The 21,894-nt window shown below is 39.9% G+C and overlaps 1 protein-coding gene across 1 annotated transcript in view; it reads right to left on the bottom strand.

Annotated features, from left to right (window-relative positions):
* The window catches only part of unc13c (unc-13 homolog C (C. elegans)), a 143,721-nt gene that overhangs the window by 49,808 nt on the left and 72,019 nt on the right, over nt 1–21,894 (bottom strand). The window contains exons 17-18 of the mRNA XM_014997266.2: nt 16,900–17,033; nt 11,855–11,940 (exon numbers count right to left, since the gene is read on the bottom strand). Of these exons, the coding sequence (XP_014852752.2) occupies nt 11,855–11,940; nt 16,900–17,033 (220 nt within the window). The remainder of the gene's footprint in view (nt 1–11,854; nt 11,941–16,899; nt 17,034–21,894) is intronic.

The following is a 21,894-nucleotide window of genomic DNA, read 5'->3' as shown; positions in this document are numbered from 1 at the left end:
CAAACTTTCAATAAAAAAAAAAACAATTATATTAATAAATAAATAAATCAAGAATTAAAAACAGTGTGACATAATCACTCTTCTTTTCACATAAGGCAAAATTATTCCTACTTGTGCTAACGCAACATTTATCCGTTGTTATTGGTGGCTATGCTAACTAGCCTGAGCATTCATGACAGGATTTGCTAAAGTAGCAGAAAGAAAAGCAAGGGGGGAGATTGGGGTGGATGAGCAGCATCATACGATACTGTGATTGACAGCACTTAGACCCGCCTCCTGACTTTGATTGGTTGTTTCTAGTTTGCACTGGGAGCACAGAGAGGAGCTCAAGTTCATTCACACAATATGTGTCTCACACCAAACTGTCACGATATAAGTGACAGTTTCAATAAATATGTAATAAAAGATATTTTTTTATCAAAATTACATTCTGCAGCTTTAACTTTTTATTACTTAGTTACATTTCAGAACATTTTTATTATTGCTTAAACTGACATACAGCTCCGTAAAAAATTAAGAGACCACTTAAAATGATAAGTTTCTCTGATTTTATATTTTATAGGTAGGGATGTGCCGATCAGGTTTTTTCCTCCCGATACCGATACCGATCACCCATGAGGGCCGATACACCGATACCGATCACATAATTATTATTTATTTATTTTTTATCATAAACACTACCGGTTACATTATGTGGAAAAAGGAACCATGAATTCACCTTAATTTAGACAAACACTTGTTTTTAATAACTTTTTCCAAGAAGAAAACTAAACAAAACAGGCATTGTGCAAATTGTACTGGTATTGATAATACTATCTTTAACAGACTGATAACATATGAAGGCTCTGAAGAGGCTAAATAATGCAAAGAGCCAAAATAAAACCTCTCAACATTGCCAAGAAGTTCAAGTATAAAACTTAACATTCAAAGGCAAAAACAGGATCCATACAATAAACAATCCAGAGTTACTGAATGAAAACTTCCTGATAGCATGGCGGCTAGCTGATTACTGCTAGCTCTGATTGGCTGTTTCTGACTGAGCGGAGTAATTATGCAGAACAGGGAGATCGATTATTTTTTTAGAGATTATCTGTCTCATGTTAGGACAACTAAAGTTTTAATGCGTATGTAAAATGTATTTTTTAAGTTAGATGCTGCAGCTTTAAGCAGGTTCGGTGTGAGAGTCACTACCAGGTGGAGCAGAAGCGAAGCTCCGTCTGTCAAATATTACTACCTGTAGCGTAGCAGCGGTTCAACAGCGAGAGCAGAACCAGCGTCTGACATCGCAGCTCGAAGACTTAAATAATTTTGCGGGTTATTTGTTTAGCTTTCTGACCGTCATGCTAATCCGGGTGAGTGTTTGTAGCTGTGCGCTGCTTTACCTGCTGTCTGATCCTCCGTATTTCTTTTTTACTGCAGTGAGCCTCGATGTAGCCAAACTCCGTCAAGTATGGCACTGTTTTTATGCCGTATTAGCTTCGTTGTGTTGATGCATTTTTGACGTGCTTCAATTTTCCCCACAACACGCAAACTTCCCCATTCACTCAGTGCGTTATAGTTCCACATCGCTTAGGATTTGTTGCTGCGCGTTTGCGCAGAGTGAAGGAAAGAGGAGACCAGCTGCACAAGCAGGCTGCGAAATGAGAAGCAGGTGATCGGTATCGGTAAAGAGACAATGATCGCCGATCACCGATCATGCACTTTTTCACGAAAATCGGCCCGATTATGATCGGTGACCGATCGATCGGCACACCTCTGTTTATAGGTCTATGTTTGAGTAAAACGAACATTGTTCTTTTATTCTATGAACAACTGACAACATGTCTCTGAAACTCCAAGCAAAAATCGAGTATTTATTTGCAGGAAATGAGAAACTGTCAAAATAACAAAAAAGACGCAGTGCTCTCAGACCTGAAATTAATTAAAAGAAAACAAGTGCTGTGGTCTTTTTCCCCCCTAAACTCTACATGTATATATGTGTGAATTATATATATACCCTTATGAAGCCATTGTCAAAAAAAAGAAAAAGTAAGAAAAAAGTACAAAGTCATAATAAAAGGTTTGTCTAATTATAACATGACATCAGTGTTATCAAGGATAAGTGTATGTAAATGACCAGAACTATGCATGATGAAACAGTTCAGTAAGACTGCACCTTAATCACTTTTTTTTGTTAAATCTGGACCTTCCATCTGCTCCTGTATGTACGTGTGTAGGCTCGAACGCTTACATCTGTTCGCTCGCAGACTGATGCATGTGTGCGGTAGCGGCCGCCCTCCCGGTGCTAAACTCTGCGGGCTGTCCTGGGGGAAGAGTCGGCTCAAGATCCCTGGTGAGGATGTCATCTCGTGTGAGGCGGCCCACGGGGACCGGCAGGCTCACGGGGGACACTCACTCACTCTCTCTGCCTCATTGATTTAAACGCCGTGGATAATATGATGAACTGCAACGCCACCGCGGCTCTTCCGTCCGACAATTACCGCTCGACGAACGCGTTTACGGGAGCTCAAGGTTGGCCAGATTTGCTTAAGACAAAGGACTTGAGCGAGAAGAGTTCCTACCCCGTGGCAGCCCAGGTTTCCTTTGTGACATAATTCATTCATCTTTAGTTTCTGACCCAGTTCTGTCGCGTGGTTCCTCCTCAGCAGCGTCGCCAGGGCCTACTGACACGGCTCAGCTGAAGCGCGGGGAACACGAGGAGACACCGAGCCCCACAGATGGGGCTCAACAGAAGCATGATGAATTCAGGAGTAAGCAAACGTGCGAGTCGCTAATGGTCATGTGACAAATGGATTGCTTATTATCATTAACAACGGGGTTATAAAGAGGCACATTTTATAAAGCCTGGTTATTTTTTTCTTCTTCTTTTTTTCTCAGCAGATTGACAGACTTTATTAGATTCACCGGAAAGATTTATAAAGAATTAATGAACTCTCCATGAGCGAACTAACCGCAGCACCTGCAAGGCTTAAACGGCACGTCAGTGCTCCATAAACTCCGGTGATATAATGGCTTCGGCACAAAGAAGTGGAACGGGAACATTAAAATCAAAGCCCCGGCTCCAGCCCTGTAAGCACTGCTTTGCGTGGACACAAATCTGCCACTGCTCAGTTACATTATTGATATTCAATCAAAAATATTCTATGGAGTGAGGCACAACTTGGTGTGTGAGGATGAGTTAATGGGCTGCTGAAGCGCTGCTGCTTTAATGACATGCCCCAGAGACTGCCGCAAGAGGATATACACTGTGTACGGTGAAACTCTTCTGCTGCCACTTGTCTTCTTGTTGAGGAAACTTCAAGAAGAATTAAGATTTAAATCTGTTGAGATAAGTGGCAGCCTCCAAAAATGTCGGTGTCCCTGGTTCAAATGTATACAACTCCTTACAGCTGCTGTCTGTAACTTTTATTTTTTGAAAAATATGGGGTTTTTTTTTATGTGTGTTTGTTAAAGCTGTCACCATGTCTTGACGGTGTAATATGAGACAGATAATCTGTGAAAAGACCGATCTCCTCCAGCTCCTCCCTGTGCTGCTATTGGCGTCTGAGGAAACGCACAGCTCCCGGTGAAAAACAACCAATCAGACCCAGGAGGAGGGGCTTAGCGATGTCAATCAACCTCGTGAACGCACACTTTTAAATTCCTCCAATAATAATGAAAGGGACAATAATTACATAGCTTTAAAGAAATTTTTCACTGCATTCAATTTGTGTTGAAAGTCGGAGCTTTGGGAACATTGGAAGCATTTTCTTGTTTTTCTGGTGCCAACTATTCTATTCTATTTCTACTTACAGCTAATCCTATCCAGTTACATACACATGAAACACATTCACAAATATAAGTGTAGATATTTTTTATTTCTTTTTCACCTAAATATATGTAAAGCAGCCATATTGAATATCAATCCTTGTTGGAATTTGGTCTGAGTTTCCCCAACACAATTTTCACTTCAGGGAAATTATTGTTGAGCTTCTGACTGCAAAATTTGATTTCAGAGAACAAAACAAATGCAAGCAGCAATTTCCCCCGGGCATGTCGCAGTTCTCTGACATGTCCGCATTAGAGATGCGTTTTGATTTGTTTTCTTACCATACTTACTATCCATTATTACTCTGCATGGTGGCAAAATAAACTTGTATTCTCAAAAGTCCTGCAAGCTTTCCCAGTTCATTTACATTAATCTCTGTTCTTGCATACCGCCTCGGTTTTTCAGCGTTTCGCTCCTCTAGCACCCACTCTCTGTGACACTGTGGCTGAACGAACGACAGAATAAGCTCTGATAAAGACCCATCACCCCGTCGCCGATAAATCCTCTTTCATTTTTTTTTTTTTTTTTGCGTCTTCCTGGCTACCTCTCTCATTTGCACATTCCCTCACACATTCAAGAGATTCTAAAATTAGCAGCATCCATTTCTGCATCGGCACCGGCTCGAAAGGCCTCGGAGCAGGAAGCAGAGGATGCATCAAAGACTTCATTAGGTGATCCGCGAGCTTGTGTGCATGCACAGCACAGACGTACACACATTTTCCCTTTTTTTTTTTTTATTCCCATCCATTCATGTAGAACTGAACGCTTGAACAAATGCGCAGACAAACATGCCTACAGAGGAACAAAGCAGGACCATTCCAGCCCACCTCCTTCAGGCTTTCTGTCAGCCGCTCTGACAGTCTTGTGTGCCCTATTATGTAAACAGGTCACTGTGAGGGTTTATTTTTTTTCTTTTCCTTTTCCATTTGTCTTAATGCGAACGACGCCGCACGACCCACGCAACCAGACATGCACAAGCCCAATACATACGTGTTTACATGTTTACCGTAAATACATGTGTATACGTGATAAAACGCCTGGCTTGCATGCAAAATGCAACACCAGTTTGCCCCCAGTGAGAGGGGGCACTTGAAAAAGCTTTCCTAGGTTGTCACTCAAATAGTCAACATTGTACATTTATTCATGTGGGAGTGAACAAAAATGTCCCCCTTGGTCTAAATTACTTTACCAGCATCTTATTACAAATGTGAATGACTGTGGAGAGTAAGAGACTCATTTGTGAATGAATGTTGTTTAGATATATAAAAAAAAGGTAAGAAAATTAATAACTGTTATATTTTCATTCTTTATTTACATGGAAACATTTAAGAATCTATCAGTTATGCAGGTTTGTTAAAAATAATGTCGAATGTCATTAACCAGATGAGTCACTGTTATTGATACAGATTATATGTATTCATGGTAAATACTCGTCTAGTATAATAGGGTACTATAAAAAAAACAGCAACAGTCATAAAACGCCTGCTGATGATTTGATCTCACTGAATTGTTAATTGAAAGGTGCGTATTGAAAATAACAGTGGTGTTGAGTTCAGTCAGTGAGGACCAGCGACCCTTATTTAAGGACAAAGGCAGCAAATACTGCAGTGCACTTCTGTCTGAAAATGTGAGTAAAATGGTTTGTTTCCAGGTGTTATTCAGAAAAACAGCAGTCTTTAATTAAAAGGTTGACCGACAAGAGGAAATCGTATAAATAAGTGTCAGAAATGATACTTATTTAAAGCTATTCAAAACAAAAAATAGCTTTTAAATGGAAGAAAAATGTAAAAAAGAAAAAACAAATACAATTTGAAAACTCTTGAATTAATATGAGTGACAACAACATTTAATTTGCCTTTTTGGTTCACTAAAGTATTTTTTAATTGAATTTAATGGGTCAAAGAAAAGCCAAAATGCTAAACACTCAGTGATTAGCACTAGCTTAAAACTCTCGCCCCAAATTTGGGTCCAATTGCACTGATTCCAAAAGGCTCTTCAGAACAAAGGGGTTAAATAAAGAAGATATACAAACTAAGGCATTTATGTGAAGTCAAGGTATTGTCAAGAACTCTGTGCTGTCGATGTAACAATTAGCAAAAAAAAAAAAAAAAAAACATTAACTGGCAAGAAGAGAAATGGTTTAATATTTTTGAGGACAAATGAAAGCAGGATTGTTGTTTCTGTGTTTGGCCGCCGCAGTCAGTTTGTGTATGAAGCTAAGGGAAAGTTTCCCAGACTACGCCAATCAGTCTATATATCTTTAAGTCGTATTCCAATATCCTAAGAGGTCAAAATCCCTTGAAACTGAGCAGGACAACCTTTGATCTGCCAATCATTGGTCAGAGAAGGACAAGGGAAAGTTCTTCCGATTTTGGTCATCAGATCAATAGGCGAAAAGACAACACACTGCTCATCACCTCCTCTAAACAGGAGGTGGTGCAGAGATTACAAACACAACAGAGCTATTCCAGAGGTTTTGTTTCAGCAGTCCTTTTATGTAGAGTAATTCTCTTTCATAAATGTTGCAGCCACCTCCCTCTAATTCTGTGGGAAACCCGAGCTCCTGAAGCGTCTCATTAGAGATTCCCGTGGAGACGCCCCACTCTCTGTCTGTTGCCTCCTTCTTTGCACAAACACCAACCCTGCTTCAAAGTTACATTAAGTTCCACAGCTCTAACTTCTCCAAAAAGAAGCAAAAACAAAGATAATGTGTTGCACCCAAACTACAACACTCAACGACTTGCAGAGGAAGGAGCCAAAGTTCAGATCTAGTTCCAACTGAGAGTCCGTGGCAAGATATTGATATTCCAGATTTCTGCAGCTCATCTTCAAACTGGCACCAGAAAGCATGAACACATTTCTCCAGTCTGAGTGAATCTCTGCACAGGCTTTTTATTTCCTTGTAATGTTTCAAGCAGCATGGCCCGGTCCGGTTTAGGGCTAATGGATCTTCCCCAACATTCACACAAACGTAAGAGCGCTCCGGTCAGGCGGCCCGTCTCGTTTAGATATTCTAAGCTCCAGACTGAAAACTGAAGGTGACAGGACGTTTGCAAAACTAAACGTAGCTGCTGCTGCTGCTCAGACCACAGAGACGCTTAAATCACGACTCCAGACTCGTCTTTATACCTCGGCATTTTATTCCAATAGAATATAAAAGCAGTGTGTATCTCGCCGTTTTCAGTTTTCTATCTAAACATTTATTGTATTTTTTCTTTGTCTGATCTGTTTTGTTTCAGATTAGCTGTAAAGCAATTTGTTTAGCTTCAGGCATTTTTCAAAGTATGCTTCACAAGTTCAACTTTCGGCATTGTGATGTTCCACAAAAAGTGCATCTAGTCTGACTTATGAGTCATTTCACAAAATAATAATAAAAGAAGACAGTTTCCCTATATATATTTTTATTTGCAACAATTATTCAGATCAATGTTTCTTTTCTTCTGTCCATATGTTGAACCTGCATCACATTCTGCCACATTACGTACATTATTTACTCTGAACATTGAACATGAACTCAATTAGCCAAGACATTTTTATCTTCATTTGGTTTTTTGGTTTTTTAAAAGACCTTCACAGCGGAGACGACGATACGTTTCGGAGTATCTGCAGCCGCGTCACGTTGGGGTTTACGAGACGTCAAACTGTCCTTCAGACGCACGCAAGCCCGTCACCAACAACAAATCAAAACCCCAAAGTACAACAAGCCAAGCACCATGAACCAGAAATGAGCAGTAATTCAGACAAAGTGCTCCTCGGAGGAACATGACAGTCATGTCTTCCTCCTGGCACGTGTCACTGTGGGCCAATGACAAGTGGAGGCAAGAGGAGGCCGAGCAGGGAGAGAGGAGTCGGGCTCACGGAGCGAGAGGGAGGGTGTATGTGACTGAGTGCATCTATGATTCTTATCTCCTTTTGTAACGCGGACGCCCTCGGGGCAAATCGCACACAAGCACACACACAACGTAAACCTGCCGTGACAGCAGTCAGAGGCACCCTGTGTGGTCACATGTTCTCCTGCCCTGACTCAGACATGCACTGGGAGAAAAGAAAAAAAAAAGAGAGAGAGATGCAACTACTTTCTCTGTGTTATTCGCCACTGATTTACTGTAATTCCTACAAACGATCCCTGACTGCGAAGAGAAGTGACGCGGACGGACATCATGCCGCAATTTGAAATTGTTCCACTGCGTTGCTTCGACGAGTAGTTCGGAGGTGTTGCCGTTTCTAAATTGGAATCAGAAGACCAATTAGGCTTCGTTTGCTGAAAATGCTCTGAACGCTGGGCCGCTGGAGCTCCAAAGCAGATGCAAAAACACAACTACATGAGATCAATAGCAACATGCACAGAGCGCTCAGTCGGTGGTTTGGGGCGCGTGTGGTAGAGGTCGACAAATCTGCAAGAAGAATGAAACAAACCGCAGCAGAAACAGCGTGAGTGACACAAACACTGTGGAGTATTGCATCAATGTAATTTTCTTTACATTATTTGAGTTCTGAAAATGCTGCATCTTTTTGTGGTAATTTGTCCATTTCTCATTTTCTGCATGTAACTAGTTCATAGAAATAACATAACGTTCATTTTACTCAAACATAGACCTATGAAAAGTAAAATCAGAGAAACTGATCATTTTAATGTTTTCCAGAGCTATAAATTACATAAAACCTAATGGATCACACCTTTTTTCTGCTGAACTGTTTACCTGCTGAAACGTCTGTCCATGTGTTCTACAGCATAACGCTCCATACCTCTGGCATTACAGCAGGTCTTGGTATTATCAGCTGTGCAGGCAGGTGCCAAGTCCTACTGCAAAAAGGAAATCAGCATCTTCATAAAGCTTGGCAGCAGAGGGAGTAGGAAGTGCTCTAAAATATTCCCACAGACCAAATTTGGAGTTCATAAAACACATAAATTACACGCAAAAGAAGGTCATCTGCATCCTGACTCCTACCCTCTCATTCTAACCTAAAGCGAATTACATTTAAAACCTTGTAAGAAAACTCGGCAGGTGTAAGGGGTTGATAAGCATCTCATTTGCTGCCTCGACATGTAAACGTTGCAACGCTGTAGTTCAAGGCAAAGCACTTAGAGCGCCGACCACGAGCCGGTTGCTTGGTTCTGCTAATCACTTCCTGGTGGTTTAAACAGCAATTTCAAGAACATCAACGCTCACCGCAGACCTGCTCCTGCCCCTTCTACTACGCACCCATCAAGGCATCAAATATCACGCTCTCTGTCCGGCTTCAGTCGGCACGGAGGGCGAATATGAGTTCAATTAGCAGAACAACCAAACCCACAAATCACCGACTGCGTTTTGGTTTTCTGAGAAGCAACATGGTTTCTGTTCTCTTTTGGCTCCCATTCCTGCCAGACAAAGATGTCAGCACAACATCAGGAGTCTGCCAGAACATTAAGGGTCTCTGCAGAATCATAAAGAAGTCTTCGGGGTACGGGGGGGGGGGGGGGATGCATTAACAGCTCACTGTCTTAACAATGATAGTTCCCCTGCTGTTTTCTGCGTGCACACAACATCTGCTGTGGCTTTGTGGGGGTTTATTACTGTGGCGGCATCATGGCTTGGAACACACTGTTCCTAGGTGTCTGTTAGCAGCAGCTTATCTGTGGCGATTAGCTACGCTGGCCTCCTACCAAGGCTACAACCTCATCAAGCTCACACTAGGCTGGCAGCAATCAAAGTAAATTGATTAAACACACTCGGCAGCAAGGATGCTATGGACATTACGGTTAAATTAATTTTGAGCGAATCATAAATCTATTCTAATAAATACTGTTCAACAAAGGGGCCGACGGTGAAGAGACGTCAGTATGTGAAAGGCACTCCGTGGAGTGGAGCACACGTCTCCAAATTGTGCATAGACTTGGTTGACTTAAAAAAATAAAAATAAATAAATAAATAAAAAAGTTGTAAATATTCCAAGATGACGCTGAGGCGTCCTTGTTACATTATATTTAGGATCATTGGCGTTAGAACAGAAGAAGAGACTCATGAAAACAAAACGTGAGGCTTCTGAATCGGGTCTCCAAATAGAATCAGAATTTTGTTGCACAAAAAACAGCAACTCTCCAAGCCAAGTCAAATAACTGAATAAGACGTTAAGAAATTAAGTATATCTCAATAAACATAAAATATAGTAGAAACACAAACAACTGAGATGTTAAGGAGAAATAAATAAATGATGATAAGGTTTTAGCTCTTCTGTATGAGTCAGTTTTTTTGTTTCTTTGTTATACAACTACATTAGAAAGAACTGGTTCAAAGTCTTTCTCATCTCTCCTCACAATGATCAGTAAAAAAAATAGCCAGTTTTTAGATTTACCAAACAAAATAATTGTCAAAGTAACTCAGTTGTTAGACACTCAAGATGTAAATAAGGATTTCAACTAACTTCAGCCACATTAAGATATTCAAAATGGACTTTCTCGATGTGAATTCTCGATCCTTCTTGAAGCCGCAAAATTCACGTCGACAGCCATGATTCATGGTAATTCATCATATGTTGAAGCTCGTCCTCATAAAGTGACAATTTCAGTTTCACAAATGTTACCCTAGTAGCTCATACTGAAGAACTGATCTTCTATCTGCGTTGGATAAACGCCTATTTTCATACATTCGCAGCCCAAATCCTAATAAATCGGCTCAGCCTTCCACCTCCACACTGCATGTTAAACAAAGTTACATTCAGAAGTGAGCAACTTAAAAGACCAAACTCAGGAGGCAAACGACTTCTGGGAGTTTGGGTTTGGAAAAAAGTAAAAAATAAAAAAGTAGGAGTTAGGGATTAAAGTCAACGCTCACGACAAAAAAAGAAACACCCTCATAGCAGCAAAGCAATTTGAGATTTAGCGTTTGATTCCCTGCTCTCTTCGGGATGGAGACATTAAAACAAAATCAATACTTAACTTTCAAAGCTTATGAGAGGGAGGCATATAAAAAAAAAGTGGATTTTATGTAAGGTGAATTTGGTATTAAATCGCTACGGCCGAAGCAAAAATAGTGTTTACTGTACGGAAACACAAGCAGCGTGTTTGAGATGCTGACTCAAGATGCAGTGTGCTCAAGGTTCACTGACGTGAAAGATCACAAAGCTGTGACTTTATCTACACAAACTCAAGTTGTTTAAATGCATAGAAGTATCAGTTTATGTACATTTCCCAACACTGAGGGAAAAAAAAATCTAAAATTCTCTCTATTTCCTCTTGAATTAGGCAAATGGAAATAACGTCGGTATTCCCGACTGACTTAAAACAGAAATTGTTGAATGTAATTTCATCTCAGAAGGTGAAGAAAAAAAAAAAGTTTCAACATTTTATAGTGTATTAAATATCTTATTTCATCTCCACAACACACAGGACAATGCAAGGGGAACTGTTTGCAATGGCTGCTGCGTTTCTGTCACACATTTTCGGATTTTAAACCTCGTGACTCATGACTACCGACGTATTGTTACCCACTGACGCTTCACATAGCCCTCTCGTCACAGTTAAAGTGAACAACACAAATCTCACCCAGGTCCCCTTATCAAGCACAAAACGGTTCTTCTTTGTTGATTTTTTTTTTTTTCTATTTCCCCATCTAAAATTACTTGCAAGAGCTGCTGGACTACACAGGCACAAAAATACGCAGGAAGGGAAACAAAGAAAAAAGCAGAGCGTCGGATCAGTTTTTCGCTGTGCCTTTGATCAACTGTTTATCTTGATTTAAAGAAGTTTCCTTTTTTCTCTGCAGGGATCGATAAGTAGGGGGAAGTGTAATCTAGATAGGCAGTAAAGCTGACCACATGCGGGACAAAGCCGAGAAAAAGAAACACTTCTCAGCAGCAGCCAATTAAGGGAACACAGCAGAGTGGCACATTCAAACCGTAGCAGGGCCGAGTGAAATGAGATGGCAGTAAAGCTGCTAATTAGCTGACACAATACACTCCTGACCAACATCCATTCGGTGGAGCTCTTTTATCTGATTCTTTCGCTCCATCAGACTTGCACACACACACACACACACGTGATAACGGATTGACAGATTTACTGACCTTCCATCGCGTACTTCATATCCTGTGCAAACAGGTTCCACATGATCTCGGCGCTGATTTTCCCCGCGTTCAATTCCTGCGGAAACCTGTCGGGATGGAGAGAAATTCCAATCAGCCTCATGCTTCCACGTGACGGTCACCGGACGACGCTGACGTCCTGCCCCCCCCCCTTTCCTCCGGCTTTCCAGCAGCTCTCTTAGCAGATGTGGAAGTGGATTTGGTCTCTCTGTCTCTCAGTCTCAACCCCCGTTTTGCCACTCCCAAAACTTTTGGTTGAGCCGAGGGGCAAGTGGGAGAGAAACGGCGAGGCGTGAGAGCAAGTGTGGGAGGAAACATCAACGCGTTTAGGGAGAGACAGAGACGGCGGCGGCCTAATTGGCAAGTAATCTGTTTTGAATGTGTATGGATTTCCAGTCAGAGCTTGAATGCGAGATGTCGTCGGTTTAATTATCCGTGGGTTGGCGAAGCGATGGGAGGACATTTATGGATGGCCGAGCCGGCCCCGAAGATGGTGATTTTATCTGGAAATATTTCACTTATTTATGGAGACTATGTTGTGTCGTACAGCAAATGAAATGCCCTCCCCTGCCAAAAAAAAAAAAAGAACAAAATCCTCTTGCAAGATTAATCATCTAATAGAAGTCATATGGAGAAGGAGTAAAGAATTTATGGTAAAATACTGTATAAATACAGTAAAATTCTGGCAACTACAGCTGCCGGTATTTTACCATAACTCAGATTTTTTTTTTTTTTTTTTACAGTGTACATAAAGTGCCATTAAACAGTGTTCACATCCTTGAAATTTTGTCACATTTTGTCACTCTGAAAACACAACCTTATCATTTCTTTTAACAACGATCTGAAAACTGTGTTGTACATTTGCATTCAAATGTACAACCGGGTTACGGGACGGTTTAATATTTGAAGGCCTCAAGAGGAATTATTCAAAGCATCTCTTAAAAAAAAAGTGCGAGGGAAGACAGCAGGACTTCAAACCTACCAAGACGCGGCCTTTCACTCAAACTGACCTGCCGGAGTTGCCTGTGGCAACTCGCTTTGGCAGAGGGAGAGAGTGCGTAGACTGGAAGCGGTGCACCTTTTAAGAAGCGCTCAAATCCGTTGTTGGAAGGACTGACCCAATAAAAATCCAGACTTAACTCAAATTCTAAATATGTGGAACGATTTGAAGAGGTCTCTTCACAGCCAACCTGACAAAGTTTGAGACATCTTAGAAAGAAAGACTGGGTAAGCCTTTATTGTCATGGAGACTCACCCCGAAATATCCACAGGTGTTACTGTGATTGAATTATTGACTCGGGTTTTATTGATTCAGGGACACTAAACACACAAACATGTCACAACGACAAATGCTATTGGTTAAAAAAATAAATAAACCTGAGTTAATTTTATTCTACTTGCCAATCGTGCGTTTCATTTTTATAACCTACCACTTAAAATCCTAATAAACTACATAAAGTTTGAGCTTCTAATGAAACTAAATATAAACAATTTTGATTTATTTTTGCCAGTCACTGTTGGTGTTGTCCTTCTCCTACCATTTCGAAAACCTTTCTGCCTTCCGATATTATTCCTCAGTCTCGTCATACACCCGCTCGGGCGCATTACGGCTGAGGCATGCAATGAAAACGCTTTATAGTGGAAATGAATATGAATCTGCAGTCAGTGCACATGTTTGGAATTGCTTCACAATTTACTTTTTGCCGGAGAGAAGCATTATCTGAAGCAAGATTTTTTTTTTTAAGGACATCCCGGCATGCTGCAGCTTCTTCTTCTTCTTTCTTTAACTTTGAAAAACAACTGCAGCATTCTGTTTTATATTTCCTATCATGAGATCAATTCTGCGGATCAGTTTACTGCCTCAAATTTCCAGCGGCTTTGTTCCCACATAAATATTCTCAGCAGAGAGCAACAGACTGACAGCTATTTCCCTCTGGCTGCAGAGCCTATTATTTAAAGGCAACAAGTCCACTCACAAGTTTGTGGAGGGAAAAAAAAAAAAAAGAAAAAAAAAGGAAAGCATCACACTCACTGTCAATCTTCAACTTGACCAAAAAAGAAAAAAAAAAGGTGGATACACCGAGCATGAATATTGCAAAGCTGTCATTAGCTGGTATAGCAGAAGAAAGCTCAAGGCATAAACAAAGTCCTAATAAGCATCGTAAATCAGCGAGAAGAAGGAGAAGGAAAAAGGAGAGCGGCGCTGCGTGTGTACGAGGGACACAAACATGCTAACATTTTAATGTGGTTTTTTTTGTTTTGTTTTTTTCCCAAGCCATGTAAATTGTTCATCACATTACACCAAACCATATGAATAGGACAAGACTTGTTTCCCTACAACAGGAAACAGTTTTATTTTCTCCCTCCTGTTTTAATAAATAACACAGAGGCTCGCTGTGGTCCTAATAAGATTATTTTTAGAGTTGCCCAGAGAAATCAGCTGGTGACCTGAATATGATGATTTCTAGCTTGATGACCAGCGATCAGCTGGCCTGCACTGGAAAATGAAACGTGTTTTGCATTTAGTGAGCGACGGCACAACGCATGTCTGCTACCGGGTCAGACTCACAATTAATATTGCAGCATGAAGTTTTGTTCTGTGTATGATAAAGGACCAGAGGTCAACTAATTAGTGGAAAAATTAACTTGTCTGCATAAAGTGTAAGAGTACAGATGGGACATTTGAGTATACGATACATAAGAGCTGTTACAGTTTATGTTGGGAATTTTTGGAAGTCTTGAAATCAAACTTTGCATCCTGCAATGTTAAGATTTGCAGGAAAGTGACATGAGAGTGTTATTTACCTGATAACTTCCCGTGTCATTAAAACGAAACGCTAACAAACATATTATAATTAGGGTGTAAGAGCTATTTAAAAGGAAACAGCATCGTCTGAAATGTCTGCTGTTGATTCAGGGCTTTTTTCACACCTGACAGTTTGGTAGACTCGGTTGGACTGGGAACCAAAATTGCGACATTTTGTTACATTTTCAGCAGGTGCGGTTTGCTTTGACACTGCACTGCGTCAAACCATCCAAACTCCTTGCCTGTGGTGGCGCTGCACCAAGAACTACTGAAGGAAACGAGACAGAAACCTCAGGAGAAGACCAGTGCGACTTCCTTCTTCACATCTATGGAGTGGAGTCAAATTTTAGCGGTTGTAGGATTTCTCTTTTATCTCAAGTTTAAAGATCACAAGCTATTTCTCCCCACAGTGCAAGACTCGTGCATTTATTTAGTCTCCGTTGACCCCAAAATGCCCCACGGCTGTCGTTCACTTCCTGCTTTTGGAGCGGTCTCCGGTTCGCTTGCATCTACATACATGTTCAAACCGTGCCGGAGTTCATTTTGACCGAATCAAGACTAAGGTTTCTAGGCAGAGTTCGCTTTTTTGGTCCACGTCAGAGTTTGATTGGGCATTCACACCTCACCGAACGAACGAAGCTACAGAAAAATGCTTTGTTTTATCCTACTGAGCTACAGACTCCTGTCCGCCATGAAACATGTTGCATCTGGAAATGCTTTGACAACAATCACAAACATGACAGGCAAAACTCTCAGAGCACTGAGGTCATTTCACCTTTCCCAGTAAAACCCTGTTTTACAGCAACCGCTGTCACACACATGGTGCAACTTCAACTCTGCTCCAAATATAAATAATTAACGAATGCTCATGGAGGCTGGGCAGTTTTTACTACTGCTTTTACAATAGTTCAGCTCTAAAAAAAAAAAAAACAACAAAAAAAAAACAGCAGTGACTAGAAACACAATCATTGGCCACGTTTCATTAACCCGATAATACCATACGACCATCAGCCATTACATTTTAACAACAGACCCAGTACTGAATGCGTTGCCACCAACACACATCGGACCAGTCGGAGAATTAACAACAAGCATAAGGGAGGTGTGATAAAGCATCTGATAGAGGCAGGATGTTAACAGGAGTTCCTTTTGGCCCTGTGGTTTCAGAGGCTCGCTCTCTGTGGGCCGAACCCATTTCCTGCCGATGCAATCATATCCCATCAGATTGGTATCGGAGTGGCGAACGGTCCAGGGGATCAGCTCAGATTTCTTCAAGGCATTTCTTTTCTGTCATACGTTGCACGTGACAACTGCTGCAGTGATATCCATACGGATGTCACAATGCAGGTTTTCTCCACAGAGCATTGTTTAATAAAAATGGGACCACCGCTACCAGTCTGTGCCCCTTCCAATACAGACTGTGCACAGGCCCGTCGCAATAAGAAATAAATCAATTAATGGCATCATAAATGAAAAGAAATTCAATAATTTCCTTTTGCATTATTTATAGCTTTTCTCTCTCTCCCTTTTTACCAAAAATTTTATGACAAAATCCTTCAGTCTAGTTCATTGGTTTCAACTAGTACTTTTTTCTTTTGAAGTACAATTTTGTTCACAGACTTCATAATTCGTTTTATTTGTTGTTCCTGTGTTGTTTATTTATTTTGGCATTTAAAATGTCTTCCGGTTCCAGTGTTAAATGATCATTAGAAATGAGAGTTTATTGATCTTTGATCATTTTTTCTTGCGTCATTATGACATTAGCATTATGTTACTTGAAAATGGTCTCAAAACAACAACATTATCGTATATCGCAATAACTCCTGGGACAATTTATTGGCCAGTAAAATGTGTTATTGTGACAGGCCTACTTGTATTTTTTTTAGAGTGACATTTTCTGTCCTTTAGTTTACTAATCATATAGTAAGAAAAAAATCAGACTTATATGGTAAAATTTATTGACATGTTTGTCAATATTTTACCAACTTATACATATTTATATACTTTCTTCAATTAGGAAGTATTCAGCAGATCTCAGGTGAAATTGACAAAGGTGTTTAATCCCAAATAAGATTAGCATTCACCCATAAAACACGTCGGCATCGACCTAAATGCAGTTTGAACACGTATTTGATTAAACACAATACTAATCAATGACTGGGTGCCTTGGCAAAAGGAAAAAAAGAAAAAGCAAAGTGAAATAAAATGAAGAAGTACATACTGATTAATGACTGGTGTGTAGGCTGTGCGGTCCTCATCGATTACAGATACCATAAGAGTGATGAGTTTTGGCCAGAAGTCCAGGTTCTTTATAGACGGACCCTGCTCCTCTCTGGGAAGCTCCTGTTTCCGGCTCTGTGGAGAAGGAAATTTAGATAAAGAGGGGTGAAGCAGTGCTTCACTGAGCACCGAATTAGCAAAGAGACAAAGAATGGAATTGCATGGGTAATTGCAGTGTTTTGCAGGGTGTGTGCATGTATCTGATACTTGACATTCATATGCAAATTGCTAAAATAAAAAAAAAAAAAAACTGGGTTAAAGGTAGTTGGTGTGCTGAAAGTCTGACATCAGTGATAATGAGAAACATCGAGATGGGATCGTCGGACTTGATTTGACGTTAACAGATCATCCAGATTAATTGGCTACGTTATTCCCACAAACTAGTTAGGAGAAACACAAAAATTTATAATATTTCAATTGCACAATTGCTGAATGTATTTTTCCTACTGCAGTTTGTAAGCAAAATTTTGCATCTTGCCTTCTAACCCATTGCAGACACTTATTGGTTGAACCTATGCAAACTATATCTATATCTATCTATCTATCTATCTATCTATCTATCTATCTATCTAGATAGATAGATAGATAGATAGATAGATAGATAGATAGATCTATCTAGATCTATCTATCTATCTATCTATCTATCTATCTATCTAGATAGATAGATAGATAGATAGATAGATAGATAGATAGATAGATAGATAGATAGATAGATAGATAGATAGATAGATAGATAGATAGATAGATAGATGTATATAGGGCCTAGGGCCTGGTGGGGGAACAAGTGAAGCCTGGTGGCCCGCCAGGCTTACAGTACACTGTGGGGACCCAAAAAAGTATAATATCTTAAAGTAGAAATAAACTCTATTCTATTCCTCTCGTGGTCAAAAGAACACAGTTTATGAAAATGGTCTTACAACAGAGGTTGATTTTAAATGCTTCACTGAGTGACATATGAGTTATACAATGAAGAGCTGCATAACAAAAAACCCCTGTTATATCTCTGCTATTATAATAAGGCTATCCGGCTGAATAGAAAGCAACATATTATATCCCAATTATGCTAATGCATATATGCCTTTCATTTCATGTTTCTATGGGAACATAAAATTCTGGAATCACCTCACAATGCAGCTGAAACTAGCATACACAATTTGATCACTACATGAGTCAGAGTGCTACAATCTTTAGACAAAATTCCTACACATAACTGCAATAGGTTTCACATCCCATGTATGATGCAAATCTGAGACACTGCTACAGAATTAATGTGACACACATAACTATGACAGCAAAAACGCAGTAATACCATTGTTCTGTCTTTATACAGTGATGCAGAATGCGTCCAACTAAAAGTGAAACTGACAGCCTGACCTGTTTTCTGAATAATTCAGCTCACGATCATCTGACCAACTGGGGGAAACGGTAGAACATTGGAATCTCATTCTCGAGACAATTATTGTAGATAATAAATACATAAATAAGTCAATGAGACAGTGACATCACAGCAAAGGTAACAAACCACACTCTGATGCAGTCCTGACCCCAACACACTTTTTGCCTACATTAGATATAGACATGGTCTGTTGTTAAATCAATAAGCTCTAATATCTTCTGGATTATAACTTTTTTATTGACTGTTAAAGGTATTTTCACCGATGCTGTATTTGTACGTTGTATATGTGGATGTTTTGTCACAGCCTGTTGCGGAAATCTCTCTTCCAACGTTACGGTGAAAGGTGTGAAATCCAAAACCGCTCACTGGCACTGCCATCTGTCACCCCCACACTGTGTATGACTGCACTGCTCCCCAATTAGAAAGTAACCATCCCAGTCGCTCAATCTGCCATAAGCAGGTTGCATATCAGAGAGGGAAAAGTCTACTCTGCAGAAAACACAGGTACTGGTTTGCATAATTAATTCTGCACACTGAACAGAACCATTCACTAAGCACATCACTACACTTTATGCACTTGCACAAACTAGTTGGAGAACATAAAATTTATAGACCATCTAGACTTTAAGAGTAAACCCTTCAAATGGATCCTGGGTGAGTTTTCTTGTTTCTATACATGACAGGGCGGTGACTATTGTATTTCTGGAGGCAGATATATTCTATTAAAACAAAACATATTCAAATTAGCTCTTGAATAACCCATGTTTATGTTATTTGACAATACCAACAACACTGACACTGTGTCTGTGTGTGTCTGGTGAAATAAATTAATTTAATCTCAACATAATCTTTTTGACTGCAATTGATTCCCAAGATAATCAACTAGTCTCTGGATTGATGCTTTAAATATATGGAGATTCCACCTCGTCATGCTGATACGTTACCTTGCTGACTTTGCATTTAGGAATTCAATCTCACACCGACAAGAAACAAAGAGAGAGAGAGTTCACAGCTGATTCTGCAAAAGTCAAGACATTCCTCACTAATCTCCTTAGCCGGAGCAGGTTAGGTATTTCTTCTTCTTTGATGACCTGGAGTGAGTTTACTCCATTCCAACAGAGGATCAAATTCATCCAAGTTTTATTTACCAACAATTGTATTTTCCAATTTTTTTTTTTCCTGAATAAAGATGAAAATGACAATCACAACATCAAGTGGATCCATGATAGCTTGTGTTGAACTTTTGACCCATGCACAATTTTGCAAGAATTTAGAGGTAAAAATCGTGGAAGCAATTGTAAACATGGATAAAAAAAAAATTTAAAAAAGACTGTTAGCAATTTATAAGGTTTGATAAATGCATGTTGTTTAGGGAGGACATACTGTACACACAAAAACTGTAGTAGCAACCATGTAAGAATACTATATTCACTTTGGTCCTGATCTCTCAAAGGTTTGCAGGTACACAAACAGGTGCAAACTTGATAGCACATGCAAACCTGATCTACAAACAACACACAAAACAAGATTGCAAAATCGACCAGCATACCAGCCTCATGAATATGTAAAACATATGGTGGTCATCAAAAATTACAAAAATCTAGGAGGAGGGAATACAAATGTAATGACTTACCACCCAAAATGCAATTAATTAACCAGAATCAGATTTGCGTCAATCAATTTCCAAATTCAATCGTTATAGATCATGTGCAACACACTAACTTACTGCACATGCAATTTTTATACGTTTAAACTGCCAGAGAACGCATATAGAAATGAGCACTTATAACTAAACGTGACATATTTACACAGTGGACTGAAGTGCTAAGTAATCCGCATCGTCCCTTTTAAATAACAATGAAAAAAAAGAAGAAAACAAATAATTTAATGATAAATAACAGGTGGTTACTTTAGAGAGCTCTAACTTGTAATTGTGGTTTCCATCCCATGTGATTAGGGGAAAGAAAGTAAAATAATGTCTCTCCAGGAGGTGAGTGTCTTTGCCAGTGTGTGTGAGAGCATCTTAGTCTAATGATATGCATACATAAAGGACACTGAAGGTCGTGTCATCGCCATTAAGTGGAACAGAGTGTACATCCCACTAAAATGTGCAGTAGAATCCCTTCCCTCATTGGTATTCACTTGCGGCAAGCCCACATACATTGTCAGGGGTGATTGAGTGGTCTGCTGTCTTTATACAGCCAAGAATACACCACCTCCAATTGCACTTATGGTAGGAAGCAAAAAAAAAAAAAAAGCACAGAGTCTAAGCTAAGTTTCCACACTTTAGTGGGTAGTGTTGGCACGTCGAAACGGTCCTTGTCTGTAACTCCTCTGTTGCGTACATAGCGGTTTAAAATGATTATTTGCTTGTTCAGGCTCCTGGAGTGGGAAGATTCGGCATTAGCATACATCGAGCTTCTGATCAATTCTACCAACGTGTCACGAAATATTGGATTTCTGATTAAAGGTTGGTCTCACGGAGTATAATCAAATTCCCAGGAGCATCGGCAATGTGTAGAACTGAAACTCCTACAAGTTGTCTTATTGATGTATTAAATGTGTATTGCTTGGATTTATATAGCTGTAGTTGTGTTAAATATTATACTATGCACTGTTTGTTGTTATTATCTCACCATGTACATCTAAGAACATAGCCTACAAATACGAACAAATAAATAAATAATGTGGTTTCAAGTACAAATTCACGTCAGAGTGAGGCGTGTTACACTTCGTTTTGTTATGTTTGTTCTTCCATAGCTATTGATCTGGAGATTACATTACTTGTTGCAGAAAATTGTAGAAATTGCCTCAAACTCTGGGTGTTGGTGGACTTCCTGGCTTGGAAGTGATCTTGCAATGATGTGAAACTATCCCTCAACACTGAATCAGTAAACCAATTTCCTTCATGATATGTTTCCAGTTTTATTAATTTGTCAGGGATACAAAGCTTTGTTTCTTCTACCAGATTTAACACTTCTTTGAGGAATTTTATGTTGTTTTTTTTCTTTAACCCTGCCACGGTCTTCGCCCAATGCTCACCAGGAGCGCGGAAAATGTCAGTCGGACAGCTGGGAAGTGGTGTGATTGTCCCGTCAGACTGTCAACTTCCGAAACCGCGCACTCACAAAACAAAAAAAACAACAACAAAAAAAACTCGTAAAAGCACACATGGGGTCAGCGCAACCCTGCCAGACTGCGCACAGAGTAAAAAGCTCGTAGGGTCTTAACGACCCCATCTCTTAAAACCACAGGAGGATTAAGAAAGAAAAAGAGACTTTCTAATGAAAGAAGTCTTCATCTTTCTCTTTTATTCATTTTTTAAGAATGAAGGAAGAAATGTGGATCCCTTCTGCATATCTATCAGCCAACTGCCTCTGAAAGCTTAGGAAATGCACATGCTGCCTTTCTTCCACGTTTCTCTGTTGTATACTCTGTCATTTTGACTCTTTTGAAGTGGGTGAACCCGATAAAAACAAGCATGCGCTCCTTTTGTCTGCTTCCATTCTCATTCTTGTTGTTGTCATTTTTGTCAAGTCC

This window comes from Poecilia mexicana, unplaced genomic scaffold, assembly GCF_051168715.1.
Source record: "Poecilia mexicana isolate PSO_F unplaced genomic scaffold, ASM5116871v1 scaffold_3, whole genome shotgun sequence".
NCBI lineage: Eukaryota > Metazoa > Chordata > Actinopteri > Cyprinodontiformes > Poeciliidae > Poecilia > Poecilia mexicana.
This window is presented reverse-complemented; position numbering and strand designations above follow the sequence as displayed.